Source organism: Juglans regia, chromosome 13, assembly GCF_001411555.2.
Source record: "Juglans regia cultivar Chandler chromosome 13, Walnut 2.0, whole genome shotgun sequence".
In the NCBI taxonomy this organism is placed as follows: domain Eukaryota; kingdom Viridiplantae; phylum Streptophyta; class Magnoliopsida; order Fagales; family Juglandaceae; genus Juglans; species Juglans regia.
In genome coordinates, this window is record NC_049913.1 from 6,013,505 (window position 1) to 6,028,295 (window position 14,791).

Genomic DNA, 14,791 nt, shown 5'->3' on the forward strand with positions numbered 1-14,791 from the left:
CTACGGTAAACTTGCTTGTTTGGTTGCTATTGCATTGCATGGAATGCTACCTCTAGGTTAGGGAAAAAAAAAATAGATTCTTCTATCCATTCGTATATGAAAATAAGAACTTGTCCATTGCATCACTAATGTCACTAAACAGTTCTCCAACTGAGCTGGAACTGAGCATGCCATGAAGATAAGCCACTCGACCATTGTAAATCTGCAAATTGTAAGTTACACATGCAGTTACTAGTTTGTAGATAAGACCTGAATGTATTTTGTGGGAATGTGGATAAGACCTGAATGCATTTTGTGGAAATACAAAGTCCTACCAATGTATTTTGTGGATGTAAGATCAGAATGTTTTTTGTGGAAATACAAAGCTATATTTTGTGTATTTTGTGGATAAAGCTAGATTTAATATTTGAAGTTGTACAGATAGAGAGATATTCTATTATTTGCTTGAAATGAAGAAGTTGTACAAACTTGAAAAGAAAAAAAAAAAAACAAAAAGAAAGTTTGGATAGAAGAAAGTTTGGCAAAAAAATATTGTTGAATGGAAAATAGAGTACATATGGTTGTTTGATAGAAGAAAGTTTGGTAAAAGAAGATGGTTGGATGAAAAATTTAGTACATATGATTATTAGATAGAAGAAAATTTGATAAAAAAACTATATGGTAGAAGAAATTTTGGTAAAAAAAAAATATAGTTGGATGGAAAATATTGGATTGGTTTGTAAATTAAGACAATTATATAGAATTTTAGATAAGTTTAATTAGACGTTTGTGGTTATAGCATTAAATGACAATTGAAAAAATAATATTTTTTTAATCCATAATTTAATTAGAATATGATTACTAATTAATATATAATATTATGAATAGTAAAGTATGATAAAATAAAATAATTTCATAATTAAAAAAATAAAAATATTTTTGAAAAATTATTAATTATTCATGAATAAATGGATAATTCAATGTAGAGATTTAATGTGAATAGCCAAAGCCAAATTTATCTTTTATTATTTTATTGTCATATAATAAAAAAATGACTATTCTAATGTAAAAATTTATGTGAATGAAATAGTTAAAAATTAAATTCATCTTATATTTATAATAAATATACTTTAATTTTAACTAATCTAATAAAAGTGCTCTTAGAGCTTATGATCGTACATCAAGTTTTTCCTCTATTTTTGAGCTTCCCAAACATATGGCAGCCTTTTCGTTTTGAATTGTGAAGGTATTCCTAATTTTTACATTAATTTGTAATTTTTGTTTTTTAGTTATTAATGATTTTCTGTTGTATCTATTCAGCTATTTTCTCTAATAATATTTTTTTCTAAGAGCTTAGTTTTGAGATAATTTTTTTTATGATTAATTTTATATTATATACAATCGTGAAATATATAAACATTACATAATTATTTTGAAAAAAAGTGAAATTTATTATTAAAAAAATTAAATTTTTTTATATGAGTCTCATATTTTATTCACTTTTTTCAAAATGATTACGTGACAGTTGTACAATTTACAATTATAAATATATTTTCTTTTTTTTTACACAGAATATTCATTCGTCCCAAGTAAGTGTTTATCAATAAATTTTGGATATAATATTCTCTTTTTAAAAAAATTACAATTATTGAATGAAGTTGCATTCTCTTTCTAGTTTTTACAATATAATCTTCATCAAGTGTAGTGAGTATAAATAATTAAGATTTTCTATTATATTTTTATTTCAATGGATTTTTAAATTTAGACTTTGTTATATTCAAAACCAGAAATTATAGACAGTTTTTTAAAAAATTATAAAAAAATATTTGGATGAGAAAATCAGGAAACATCTTCGTCTCACGTTTGTGTTTGAAAAACTCTACAGGCAGTAATTCTTATATCTGAGTACAAGGTCTTTGTTCAACCAAAATATCAGGGCATTGAATTTACTTTTGCCTTGTCTTCTATTTATCGGCCACAAGGTTACACTACAAACAAACGAGCAAACACTCGAACGTACAAAAGTATCTTTCCAATCTTCGCTACCCGAGATTTTCCCAAGAAAACGCAAGAAAATTGAATTGGCCACAGATTCTCGAGAGACTCAAACGGCGGTTATGACTCCTTCTGGTGACCAATTGGAGGACGCCGTCGTTTCGCATATAGAAGACCGGCCCATTTCCTCCATTCTCATCATCATCGGTGCTTCAATATTCTCTTGCTTACACACAACGCACACACATATGCATGCATATAAGTTTTGCTTTTTTTCTTTTTGTTCTCTTTGGATTTTGTTATCATTGCTGCTTGTGGGTTTGTTTATTATTATTATATATTTCGTTTTTCAATTTTGGGATACCAGCTATGCAAGCAGAGGCGCTTCCTTTAGTAAACAAGTTCCAGCTTACCGAGGAACTCTCCATGTGAGTTTCTTATTCTTTTTGTTTTTAATCTATTTGTTTATTTTTAAATTTCAGCATACACTCACTAATAAGGGCTTAGGATCACAAACTCGGGTTTTACGTTGTTGATGTGATCCACAGAGCTACTGAATGCGTTTTCAGTAGTCTCCCCTTGCGGAAGAAAGAAAGAAAAGAAACGCATCATTTTTGGGTGATTTTATTTGCCTAGGCTTGTGCCTACTTTTAGCAGGTTTCGAACTTGATAAAACAAAAAAAAAACTTTCTTTACGAGTTCAATCCCTGATTTGATTGGGGTTTTGGGATGCTCTTTGTATTTCCTAAAGCAATTTTCTTTTTTTTTTTTTTGTCCGTGAAGGCTGATCGTTGACACTTGACGTGTGTATGGTGAAGTGGGTTTCAGTAGCCGTTAGTGATAGTTCATCGACTGCTATTTGACGTTTTGATATGTGTAAAAATGGACGGTTATCATATTCTTTGGCATACAACTTGAGTACGATAGATATTGATTGTTGGGTCGTAATTGTCAATGTGCAACGGTGCAGGTTACCAAAGGGGGTTCCTTGGGTATGTTATCGTGGTATTTACAAGAATCTTAACATCAATTTGATCTGGCCAGGGAAAGATTTATCTTTGGGTAGGTATTTGATTCTTGTATGTGTGTATGTCTGTTTTGTATTATGTTTTCTCAAACACATGATTATGGCTATGTTGTGTATATGCTTTTCTGTGATTTTTCATCACCTCTTGCAAACTGCTTTTAGCAAGAGGAAAGCAAAAGGGCTAAAATAATGATGGACACTAAGTGCTTATCGAACAAACTCTCCTTCTTACCATTATATTTTGACATTCAAAGGTTTTGTATTAGTTAAATTGTGGTTCAAGCCATATTGTAGGATTATTTGATTTTGCTAGGCACTTATTTTGATTCAGGCAGCCTGGACCATGTTAAGAAAATGTACTTTTCTGTCTAGTCCATTTACCCACCAAAATATGAAACTTAAGCAATTCTAACACAACTTCATCCCCGTTATGGTCATTGATGCAACTGTATCCATCAGGCTTAGCCCACCTATTGACCTGATTCAGCTCACCTAGGAAGTATACTTAGTTCAAGGCCACTTTAAGGTCAAAAGTGCCCCCGTTAAAGCATGACGTTGACACAGGTCTGTATTTTTATCAGTTTTCTGTTACTGATCCTTAAACTGCGAACCCTTTTTCAGGGGTTGATAGTGTAGGTACAGTGTCGGCTTCTCTTGTAACCTATGCATCTATCCAAGCATTAAAGCCGGACCTAATTATAAATGCAGGCACTGCCGGTGGCTTTAAGGTATGTGTTTGTGGCAAGATTATTTTGACTGCTTTGCGTTTTATTTTTTTAAGGCCTGAAATTCTCCAGGGGTTATCAATTTTTATCTGCTCATTTGTTGATTAAATGATTGCCTGCTGCACCGAAATTTTTGCTTTTGTGTTCATTGTTAAAGGTGAATGATTTTGACATTTGATAGTGTGGAAGGGGGGCATCCGCTAGAAAAGGTCACTAAAATGTTGCACATCTTTATTGCACTATACAAAAATTAATGACAGACAAATTAACTTACGGTGGGAACAGAAATACACACACTCACGCATCCACGAACATATGTTTATTTACAAAGCATGAAAGATATAATTTTAGTTAAACTTATAAATAATTCTTGGATGCTTTCAGGCCAAAGGAGCAAGTGTTGGTGATGTGTTTCTTGCATCTGCTTGTGCTTTCCATGATAGAAGAATACCTATACCTGTAAGCATACCGTACTTTACAGACAGAAAAGGGAAAAAATGTGCTGTACTCTCTTCTCATGTTTGGTGAAGGAGATCAGCAGTGGCTTACATGTTTATTCATTAGTTAATGATTTTATTCTCTCATTTTCGTGGCATGTAATTGGGCAGTTAATGAATTAGTTCCAATCATTTGATTGACAAGTAAGCGAGTTAACTGCAAATGTTCGTTCATTTTTTGTTTTTGCATTTAAATTTTATTTGCCTTAAATGTCTTCTGCAGGTGTTTGATATGTATGGAATTGGTTTACGCCAGGCCTTCTCCTCTCCCAATCTTCTTAAGGAGCTTAATCTAAAGGTGATTACTATATAGTAGAGTGCTAAGAGTTATGATTATTGAACATCTCAAACCTTTCTTTGCTTGCTTGATGATGTTTACAGTCATCCTAAATTAATCATATTCTTTCATTGTGAACATTGACTATGATCTTGTGGAAGGAAGAAGAACTGAAAACAAATGCATTCATGTCAGAGGAAGGGATTTTGTTTATCCTATGTGATAAGCCAATGGGATGATCCTGTAAAAGTAAGAAGAAGAAGTAACTGAAAACTAAAGCATTCATGTTGGTGGAAGAGATTTTGTATATACTATGGGTAATCCAATGGGACTAAGCTATTGATTATGGATGCACATGCGAGGGTTGACATTGGAAAAACAACTTTTTCCTCTCTATACAGATAAAAGTTACAATAAGAGCATCATCGTAGGACAGGAGCAATTGTTTTCTTTTGTGATGTCTGGAAATTATATATCAGTATTTTTGGGAGTATACATATCATCTTCTTAGGAGGTACATATGATTTTATTTTTCCCAGCATTATAACATCTTATGTGCATGAGCTTATGGCTGCTGATGTGAATCTTTTCCCAGCATTTCTGTTTTCTATTGTGGCTACAATTTTGTCCATATTGCTTTAGTTGGTAATCTGTAAGTTGAAAATATTGAATCTCTGGTCATAACGAGTTTATAATAGGTTGGAACTGACCATTACGCCATTTGAAGTCCAATACTCAAGTATATGTTCACCTTAGCATCTGCAAGCAATGAGCACATTGAATTTAGTTGTGGACGCTCCACAACCATGCATCTGTGCATGTTGTGTGCATATGTTGGTGTCTATTAATGCATGCCAGTATGCTTGCATAGATAGTTTTTGGTAGATATTCTCAATATAATATAAGATGAGGCTGTCTTTTCCATATTGTTTTAATTTAACAAGACCTAAGATCTTTACACTCGAGAAATCCCTTTCTACATGTTTCAGGTTGGGAAATTGTCGACTGGTGACTCTCTAGATATGTCCCCACAAGATGAAGCATCTATCGTTGCAAATGATGCTACAATTAAAGACATGGAGGTAAACTTTTACTCTTAAATGATCTTGTTGGTGAATTAGGTGGGGCATCCTTGCGCATCCGTACGGACTTTGGTATCCATTGACCTTTTCTCAACAGGAGTCACAGGATAGATATTTTTGGCCTTATTGCATGATGATGATACTGTTGTTTTCATGGAAGGCAACTAATTAACTGGCAGTCTAAGTGAGCACGTGCGTTGCTTTGTTTTATCCTGAAATGAACGACTCTGAGATTAGAGTAAAAAATATTTTCTCTCCGTCCCCTGCCTCGAAAGACCGTGTAGTGAGATGCATGATAATTCTCTGGACTGTGATCTTCAAGAAACTTGAATTTCCAATCCTGACTCGTGTATGTAGACTATTCCTTTTTGAATCTAGTGATTTGGAGGCATAAGGCAGTTGGAGGTATAAGGCAGTACTTGGCATTTCATCCTCCTTATATGCTTGGAAAACAAAACATCAAAATCCATGTGGCCCGGTATACTCACCAAACATTGTATGCGAAATACAGGTGTTGAGCAGGTTTCAAAGTCCATGAGGGGATAGACTTTACAACTGAAGTCGTTCCAAACTATTAAGGAATCATAGATTGCAATCATGGTTCATGTCCAATCAATCCCCATTGGCCTGTGTCTCTGTGTATTTGTCTGTCTCTTAGACTGCACTATTTGTCATCCTTCTCATGGCCAGTGCCACTGGACATATGCCCGCCAGATTTTGTAATGCATTGTATTAGTTGCCCTGTGTGGAGCACGTGGTAAAGGAGTGGCATGGGTAGAAAACTAAAATTATTAATGAAAATGATTTGATGCCCCAGTTTGTGCTCTTTTGGCCTCTTTGTACTTTAATCATCAATTATCGTTATCTCTATTTTGTTGCCTAACATGATTTGAATAAAACAACACATTTAAAATGAAAAGGAAACTTTTTGATTCTCAATTTCTCAGTCTGCTTGAATCAAATATTTTTTCATTAGGCTTTATGTAATTTTTTTTTTAATTATTATTATCCTTTGGGGTGAATTTTAAGGTCATTAAGATTTGATGACATTATGTTTTTGAAATCCTCAAGAAAGTCATGCTTGTTGGCAGTATGGTTGATCCAAGAGAAATCGAGTGGAGCATTTTTTTTCCCTTAATTTGTGGGACCTGTAATTATGCTTCAAAGATTAATAAATTCAAGCGTTCATAACCATTTCTGGGATCTAATTATAAATTAGAAATACTATGTTTCATTAACGCATTTTTGCTTTGAAATTTGGGTTTCAGGGAGCCGCTGTTGCCTATGTGGCTGATCTTTTGAAAGTCCCTGCAATTTTTGTAAAAGCTGTGACTGACATAGTGGATGGTGAGAAACCAACTGCAGAGGAATTCTTGCAGAATTTGGTTGCTGTGACTGCTGCACTTGATCAAGCAGTCACTCAGGTTCTTGATTTCATCAACGGAAAATGCCTCTCTCAACTTTGACGCTTGTTGTCCTCAAGTTCATAACGGACCAGATTTGATTGGAGTGTGTGCTTTTATACCCAAAATAGCAATGGTTTATAGTCAAGACTTTCGAATGGGTTTCATTTTTGTGTGCATAAACATATTGAATTGCGTTATTTATTTATTTATTTATACTTCAAATCAGCGTTTACACCTTAACCTTGTCTAGAGCGGAGTTTTAACTTTTTCCTGTGCCAAATAATAGTGGTTGGTGACCATTCACGTCTTAAGAAAATGCTTTCGGACACCAAGTTTTATTTTTATATTACAAAATCCAGTGGAATAGAAAGAGCCTTTTCATGGAGTGACGTATATCTTTAACCAGACATGCAAACACAGTACTTTGTTTGGTTTGACACCATAAAGTATACTGAAGCAATGCTTAACCAAGGGATTGGAGTTTCAGTGACAAATTGGGAATTTGCACCAACATATTCTGAAGTCTCGAGAATACTGAGACAACAACTAGAGGAGGCCCAAACCCTACACCAAACCTCTACCGAACACCTCTAAACATTGACTCCATGAATGGCTTGCTCTTCAACTAATCGATTACTCTAATATATAATAAGTAGCACACTTCATGTCTCTCCCTTCTCTGAAACTCTGACAATAGTCATCTTGTTCATAAAAAATTGGCTCAGTGGTAATGTTAACCAATTGAACCTCATTAAGCTTGCTTTGATGGGTTAAGTGTGCGGTTGAACTGTATAAATGTGGGTAGTCCGGTACTTGATTCACTTGCAACAACGTAAAAGGGTCTTCGTACGTTACAACCAATTCTACTAGCATATTTATCAGCATCTCCTCTTGGATGGGAACTGTGGGTGTTGCAGGAGGAGGTTCCACAAAAGTGGCCAACCCAGGCAAAGCTACAATTTTGGCTCTTGGAAAGGCATTCCCTCACCAGCTTGTTATGCAAGATTATCTCGTTGATGGGTACTTTAGAGACACCAACTGTGACGATCCTGTCCTCAAGCAGAAGCTTACTCGACTCTGTAACTCACAATAACTTATGCTCATATTATTTGCTGCTATTGTTTCTATTCATTGTCAGTGTAAATGTGCAGTGCAGTAAAAGATTGTTGTGCTGTTGGGACGATCTAAGTTATTGTTGTAGAATGCATCGATGGTGTCAGGAATGGCTTATCGGAAAAGTTGACAGTTGCTTCAGGTGGTATATGTAGTTCTGCAGATATCCTGACTATTACTATTTTTTGTTGTTTATTGAAAAATCTACAGGCAAGACAACGACAGTTAAAACGAGGTATGTTGTGATGTCAGAAGAGATCCTAAAGAAGTACCCGGAGCTTGCCGTTGAAGGCTTACCCACTGTAAAGCAAAGGCTAGATATCTGTAATGATGCCGTCACAAGAATGGCTGTCGAAGCTTCGCAGGCTTGCCTCAAGAATTGGGGCAGGTCTCCTTCAGATATAACGCACTTAGTGTATGTCTCATCAAGTGAAGCTCGGCTACCCGGCGGAGACCTTTACCTAGCAAAAGGCCTCGGGCTTAGTCCTGAGACTCAAAGGGTCATGCTGTATTTTGTGGGCTGCTCTGGAGGGGTTGCTGGCCTTCGAGTTGCAAAAGACATTGCTGAAAACAACCCTGGGAGCCGGGTTTTGCTTGCAACTTCTGAAACTACCATTATAGGGTTCAAGCCGCCAAGTGCAGAGAGACCATATGATCTGGTTGGTGTTGCACTCTTTGGAGATGGTGCAGGAGCCATGATCATTGGCTCAGACCCAGTTTTAGGCTATGAAAAACCTCTCTTTGAACTGCATACAGCAATACAACAATTCCTACCAAACACCGAGAAAACAATTGATGGACGGCTGACAGAAGAGGGGATCAGCTTCAAACTAGCAAGGGAGCTTCCTCAAATAATTGAAGATAACATTGAAGGATTTTGTAAGAAGTTGATGGAAGTTGATGGGTTTCCTGACAAGGAATACAATAAGATGTTTTGGGCAGTTCATCCGGGTGGACCTGCAATCTTGAATCGGATGGAAAAGCGGCTTGACTTGTCACCAGAGAAGCTAAATGCAAGTAGACGAGCTCTAATGGATTATGGCAATGCTAGCAGCAATACCATTGTGTATGTGCTGGAGTACATGATAGAAGAGAGCCTTAAGATGAAGAAGGAAAACCAAGGGGATGATGATGAATGGGGCCTGATACTGGCTTTTGGACCTGGGATTTCCTTTGAGGGAGTTCTAGCAAGGAACCTCACTGGCTAGTGTGAGAATATTGCCGTTTCTCACAGATCACTTGAAACTTCCATTTTAACAGGTTATTGTATTCCAAAATCTATAGATCCATATTCTCCAGCAAAATAAGATTTGTTAATTTAATGAGTTACTTAATCTAAGACATGCAGTGCTACTACTGGAACCAGTGAATCACTCCCTTAAAAGAAATCAAGTTAATTCTGAAATTTACTTTCAACAAGACATGAATCTCAAGCAGCAATGAATTCCAACTCTTTTAATGGCAGTTCCTACACCTATTACCTTCATTTATATGGGAGAAGACGAGGAATAAACTGATGTGTCTGTGATAATTCGTTCTTCTTCCTCCGTTATATCTATCGAGCACACAACAAAAAATATTAACCAACATCCTTCCAAAAGAAAGAAAAATGGAAAAAACACTTCATTCTTTCTATTTTTCTCTAAATAGCTAAATAGAAAGAGTAGGAGGAGGGGGCACTGGAAATAACTCCCCTATCTGCGCCTGACCATAATAACACCTACTCATTGGAAACTGGACAAGAAGGACTTGAACGGCAGGAAATTGCAACCGCTCTCTCAAAGGTAATATCTATAGTCTAATGTGAACTTATATTCAGATTCAATCCTAAGAATTAATAGATGCCATGTTATTTGAAAGTAGCCTAAAAACATTGAGCAGCACGCTAAACGGTGGAAAATAGCTGCAACAAAGGCAGCAGAAGAAAGAGTAAAATACAATGGCATTTATAACGGGCATAAAAGACTGATGAAATCATGTCGTCACTGGCGGAGAAAACTAAAGGGAGAATGAGGACGTTAATTGTGAGATGAAACGATCGACATATATGAAGGTGATTCGTTTATTCCTTTCTTTCTTCTATTTTTTTTCCCAACCAAATGAATTTTGTTTATCTAACTGGGGAATAAATAAAAAAACCAAAGACGCTGACTGAAATTATATATTCACCATGCAAGTTGAGAAAGAAAAGAGTCGCATACTCTTACTATGCATGAGAAAAATTATTATTTTTTTAATTATATTTATAGCTTGATTGTGGAGTTGTTCATACATGACCTTATTCAATCAACAATGCTAATAAATCAAATACAAACAGAATAAGATGAAGTATCATAGATAAAATAAGATAGTTCTAACAGAAAACGTGACTCAACTGATTAAAACATAGTGTGATGACTTTGGAATCATCTAAGTGATTGATAAAGGCAAGAAAATGGCTTTATTAATCTAAGTTTTCTGCATATTAGAAGAATTAACATGAAACATAAACCAACCATGAGAATCATTTCTTAATATATATAAATATCAAAGTTTTCTGCATCCCCCCGTCTTTACAGCCAACCCTTTTGTCAAATAGTAATAACAGGGAGAAGAAAACATATGAAGACAAAAATCCGTGACTTAAACTAGAATAACCCGCCGCATTGGCTGATTAAGTTAAAATGGACTGCGAGTATTCATAATCCCGATCATACCACCCCAGAGGGAAGGCGGAGGACAAGCTGCCCACCAAATACACTGCCAAGCATAGAACAAAGTTTACGATAATTTGAGAGAACACACAAATTATACATATAAGGTAAATCATCGCATGTAATTATTCGAGGAAAAATACATAAAAGTGTGCAAACCAACCTTTTGACATAGTAGTAACAGAAGTCTGCTAAGATGAAAGTTTGAACAATTTCTGAGATAAGAACCATAGAAGGCCATAATCCATAACCCAGCGCTACCAGCAAGTGTCCACGACTATCTAAAACCTGTTGAAAGCAATAGCAACAACACATGACAGCTTAGATATCCGAGTAGTGCACACCCCAAAGAGAAACATTTTTGTAACTTAAAGAAGCCACAGTTTGGCAACAATGCTGAATGCCATCTAAAAATAAATCTAGAATTTTAACATCGGTGGCACATGTGAACCCATATAATATAGCTTATTGCTCTACTAGAGAAATTCCTGGAATAGTGATGTTGTTCACCTATAACAGAGAAAATCATTTACCACCAAATGTGATAGGGAGGTAGGGAGGGAATAATAAAAGCGGACCTCATTAAAAATCACCAACAAAGTATAAACCTAACTCAGACATAAAAATTCAGCTTTTCAAGATCAAACCTGGAGAACCCAATGGGCACAGCTCAAGAACCTTGCCACACCTAAAGCAAACACGTAGTGAGCAGTGAATGGTTCAACAATCTGAACGGACAGAAATAAGATGAATTTTAGAGGCTGTAACATCTGTTTATATGTAAAACCTAAAAACACATCCCAATCGTAAAAAAATGTACCTTTGTATTCTGCATTACCCGCAACTGGGGTAGCACTGAAACGGCCTCCAGATAGACACAGAATGCCCAGAAGATCCGGTTCAGTAAATGGTGAGAAGTTGATGGATGAATGAACAAAGCTAACACGACACAGGGTACCGCCTACATCCAAATTAAAAGGCAAGGATACTGTGTTTACAAGAAAGGTTAAAAAAAAAAACGTTCCAAAACAGTGTATCAAGCTGGGCATAAAAGAAGACAATTCAATAGAGAACCAACCACACTTGGTTCTATTTCAAGCAATAAACTCATAGAAATTAGAAAGTTGGTATGGGAGAAAGGCGTTCGGCCATTTCACTCCTTTTTTTAATCCCTGGGCATTGATTAGCATAGAACCTAAGCCCTTTTGGTCTCAAGGCATGCATCTAACTCGGCAGAAGCACAACATAGATCGTCTAAGCCGCCACGGATTGCCTTGCAAGCTGGATGTCTGTTACAACTACAATGGTGGAGAAAAAAAAGCCAATAAAGCACCAGAATTGCTGAAAGTGCACAGTTCCGGAGGAACCAACCACTGAACTTCTAGGGGAAGGTCTAAAATAGTGGGAGGGTAACAAAATGGCGATTACCACTCAACAGAAAAAGGAATCGAAAAATTTTTCAAGTCAGAAACCTCAAAAGAAATCCACAAAGTACTCTCTTGAAAATGGGGACAATTTTGCAGTGTCTACAAGAAACTTCCAGGAGTATATACACATGCATATATTGAAGTGCTGCTGGATGCTGGAGTCCATTCCAGAAAAATATAATCAGTGTACAAGGAAATCAAATAATTTGCCTCCATATGCATTCTCAATATGTCTAAGATCTAAGGGGAATGTTTCCAATAAAAAAATTTTGCTATTGCAAGGGGAATGTTTCCAATAAAAAAAATTTGCTATTGCATATCTCTTCTTTTTTTTCCCCAAATTGTTATCAATAGAAATTCACAGGTACATATCCTAACATGACCATCATATCCTTGCTTTATACACAACCATGACTCTCACAAATTGTTGCCATATTTAAGAAAGTATTGAAAAGGGGAGAAATGGGACTTGGATCTAACCCCCTAAAAAAATATAGGATCAGTGCTTCAGAGATAGAGCTTAAAAATGAGATGATATAGAAATTATGGAAAACATACCACAAAATATATTGCAAAATTGTCTTTGTCTTCCATGTAACTAGACTTTAATTTAAAGCGGATCATATAAATAACCCACAGGGTTGTTGCCAATGTAGCCAAATCAAGCAGGGTGTGTATATCATATTCCATAACAAAACTGCAGTAGAGCCTAACAGCTAAAAAAATAGCTGTTAATTCCTGGGATTTGAGCGATAGTCCTGCACATCATTAAAAGGTGATATATCATAAGGCCCTAAGAGCAGACAGAGAAACAAAAGATGTGCAGTATCAGGAAAACCTTTTAACACCCAATTCCTAAGAAATATAGCATTCTACAAGTTGAAATAAATAGGATTTTACATATAGTTTATTGTAAAAGGTGTATAGCTATTATTAAAAATGATGAAAAAAAGGGACCAACTTGCCTCCTATCAACTACTACTCGCAAGTAAGCAACATTTACTTTGAAGCATGAAATAGTTCATATGGAAAAAAATAGCAAGGTACGAAAATTTCTTGTTACTCTGCAAACAAGCCGTGTTTTCAGAATGAATCTCTGAGTGTTTGAGTTTGGTCCAATTCAAAATATAAAAGCTTGAGATTAATGGACATTCATCGAATGAAGATCTGTTAGGAACCTAACTGGTTGAGTGGGGGTAAGGGATGAAGTGAAGTTGTTGCAGTGGTCTGTCGAAGGATAGAAAATGGAGATGAATTGTAGAAGTCTTGCAACACGGCACCGTTCCAAGCTTCTCTAAACTCTCTCGTTATGAAGCCGAGATATGATCTCCCAGCTCACGTTTCCCTTCATTTCTTCTTCCTCTATCCTTCAACAGACCACTGCAACAACTTCACTTCATCCCTTACCCCCACTCAACCAGTTAGGTTCCGAACAAGATCCGGTCCTCAAGCTCGACTTCCGTGACAACTTTGAAGGCAAGAAAAAAGAAATCCAGCCTGACTCGACTCAACCATCAATCTAATCCACAAGAAATTCGGAAATAAAAGAAAGAGCCTCTCTTTTATATCTAAATTTACCATTAATGAACTCTGAAATAAATAACCAAAACCAGAGCCCACTAACTGAACCATTAGAAAAATATTCGGAGCTCTCAGCTGAATCGGGAAAGTTATGAGAAAGAAAAACAACAATTTTTCCATATGGAACTCCAGTTCATCAACCCGAATATACCCAATTCCAAAAATAGAAAACGGAAACTAATCAAACGCCAAACAATCCGGCTCGTAAAATCGCCAACCGGAAAATAGTCAAAAAAAAAAAAAAAAGAGAAAAGAAGAAAACCTAGCATTAGCAAACACTCATCTTTATCCAGGCAAGACTAAAATTAAAACCCTAGATTTACCACCAATTACACAAAAACCAAAACGTAACAAAACCCCCCAAGGAAAAAGTTCGAAACTTTACCAGCGCAAGAGTTCTCCTTCATGAGCTTGTAGATGAGTACGGATATTCCGATGGAGTGGACGGCCTCGGCGGCCACAAAGAGGTTGTCGTGGTCGTGGACAATGAATCGAAGCAGGACCAGCGCCGCCATGCCCGAGACCACGGCCAAGAAGGCCTTCACTTTGGGAGGCTGTCGCCGCACCCATGTCGACACGGCGTGGATCGGCTTTCGTTGCGCCCTCATGAGGGTTTCGCCAACCAGTTAGTTCCCAGGAAAGGTGTGGGCGAGAAAACGTGGGGAAAGCGAAGGAAAACAATATTAATGGACGTAGTTTCGGACTGTTGATTTGGATTGATGATCGAATTTGCTTGGTCTTTTGCCTTTTCGAAGTGGAAGGCCGGAAGCATCGTGCCACCGAAGTGGAAGGAACGTTGTTGGGCTCCGTGACGTGTTTCGGGCGTGTTACTTTTTTCATCTTAATGCTATTTGTATTTTTTAATTATTTTTTTTTAACTTATCCAGAAATTATTGTAATTTCTGGAAAAAAAAAATTATCATTTCCAATAGTGTTTTCTAATGTTTTGAAAAAATAAAAAACTAAAAAATGAGATATGCTGACTTGAA

The 14,791-nt window shown here is 36.2% G+C and overlaps 3 protein-coding genes across 3 annotated transcripts; 2 read left to right on the plus strand and 1 right to left on the minus strand.

Moving 5' to 3' along the window:
- The first annotated feature begins 1,860 nt into the window (after nucleotides 1-1,860).
- LOC108986981 (5'-methylthioadenosine nucleosidase-like) lies at nucleotides 1,861-7,228 on the plus strand. Its single transcript, XM_018959799.2, has 8 exons — nucleotides 1,861-2,181; nucleotides 2,342-2,402; nucleotides 2,945-3,036; nucleotides 3,623-3,729; nucleotides 4,111-4,185; nucleotides 4,447-4,521; nucleotides 5,490-5,582; nucleotides 6,851-7,228. Exons 1-8 carry the CDS (start codon nucleotides 2,097-2,099, stop codon nucleotides 7,046-7,048), a joined length of 786 nt encoding a protein of 261 aa, XP_018815344.1. The 5' UTR covers nucleotides 1,861-2,096; the 3' UTR covers nucleotides 7,049-7,228.
- A 181-nt stretch (nucleotides 7,229-7,409) lies between these two features.
- LOC108986980 (type III polyketide synthase B-like) lies at nucleotides 7,410-9,628 on the plus strand. The gene is made up of 2 exons (XM_018959798.2): nucleotides 7,410-8,067; nucleotides 8,312-9,628. Exons 1-2 carry the CDS (start codon nucleotides 7,884-7,886, stop codon nucleotides 9,307-9,309), a joined length of 1,182 nt encoding a protein of 393 aa, XP_018815343.1. The 5' UTR covers nucleotides 7,410-7,883; the 3' UTR covers nucleotides 9,310-9,628.
- A 952-nt stretch (nucleotides 9,629-10,580) lies between these two features.
- Nucleotides 10,581-14,628, minus strand: LOC108986989 (ER lumen protein-retaining receptor erd-2.2-like). The gene is made up of 6 exons (XM_018959812.2): nucleotides 14,188-14,628; nucleotides 12,780-12,979; nucleotides 11,615-11,755; nucleotides 11,442-11,522; nucleotides 10,958-11,082; nucleotides 10,581-10,840 (listed from the first exon to the last, which is right to left on the minus strand). The coding sequence occupies exons 1-6, from the start codon at nucleotides 14,408-14,410 to the stop codon at nucleotides 10,792-10,794; spliced, it is 819 nt and encodes a 272-aa protein (XP_018815357.1). The 5' UTR covers nucleotides 14,411-14,628; the 3' UTR covers nucleotides 10,581-10,791.
- Nucleotides 14,629-14,791: the final 163 nt, after the last annotated feature.

What these genes read in the sequence shown, in the direction of transcription:
- LOC108986981 (XM_018959799.2), top strand. Translation starts at nt 2,097, where the DNA reads ATGACTCCTTCTGGTGACCAATTGGAGGACGCCGTCGTTTCGCATATA. An exon ending in CTTACCGAGGAACTCTCCAT is followed by an intron (nt 2,403 to 2,944) that starts GTGAGTTTCTTA and finishes GCAACGGTGCAG; the next exon opens with GTTACCAAAGGGGGTTCCTT. An exon ending in ATAGAAGAATACCTATACCT is followed by an intron (nt 4,186 to 4,446) that starts GTAAGCATACCG and finishes TGTCTTCTGCAG; the next exon opens with GTGTTTGATATGTATGGAAT.
- LOC108986980 (XM_018959798.2), top strand. Translation starts at nt 7,884, where the DNA reads ATGGGAACTGTGGGTGTTGCAGGAGGAGGTTCCACAAAAGTGGCCAAC. An exon ending in GCAGAAGCTTACTCGACTCT is followed by an intron (nt 8,068 to 8,311) that starts GTAACTCACAAT and finishes AAAAATCTACAG; the next exon opens with GCAAGACAACGACAGTTAAA.
- LOC108986989 (XM_018959812.2), bottom strand. Translation starts at nt 14,410, where the DNA reads ATGAGGGCGCAACGAAAGCCGATCCACGCCGTGTCGACATGGGTGCGG. An exon ending in ATTTTGCAATATATTTTGTG is followed by an intron (nt 11,756 to 12,779) that starts GTATGTTTTCCA and finishes ATTTGGATGTAG; the next exon opens with GCGGTACCCTGTGTCGTGTT. An exon ending in GTGCCCATTGGGTTCTCCAG is followed by an intron (nt 11,083 to 11,441) that starts GTTTGATCTTGA and finishes TGCTTTCAACAG; the next exon opens with GTTTTAGATAGTCGTGGACA.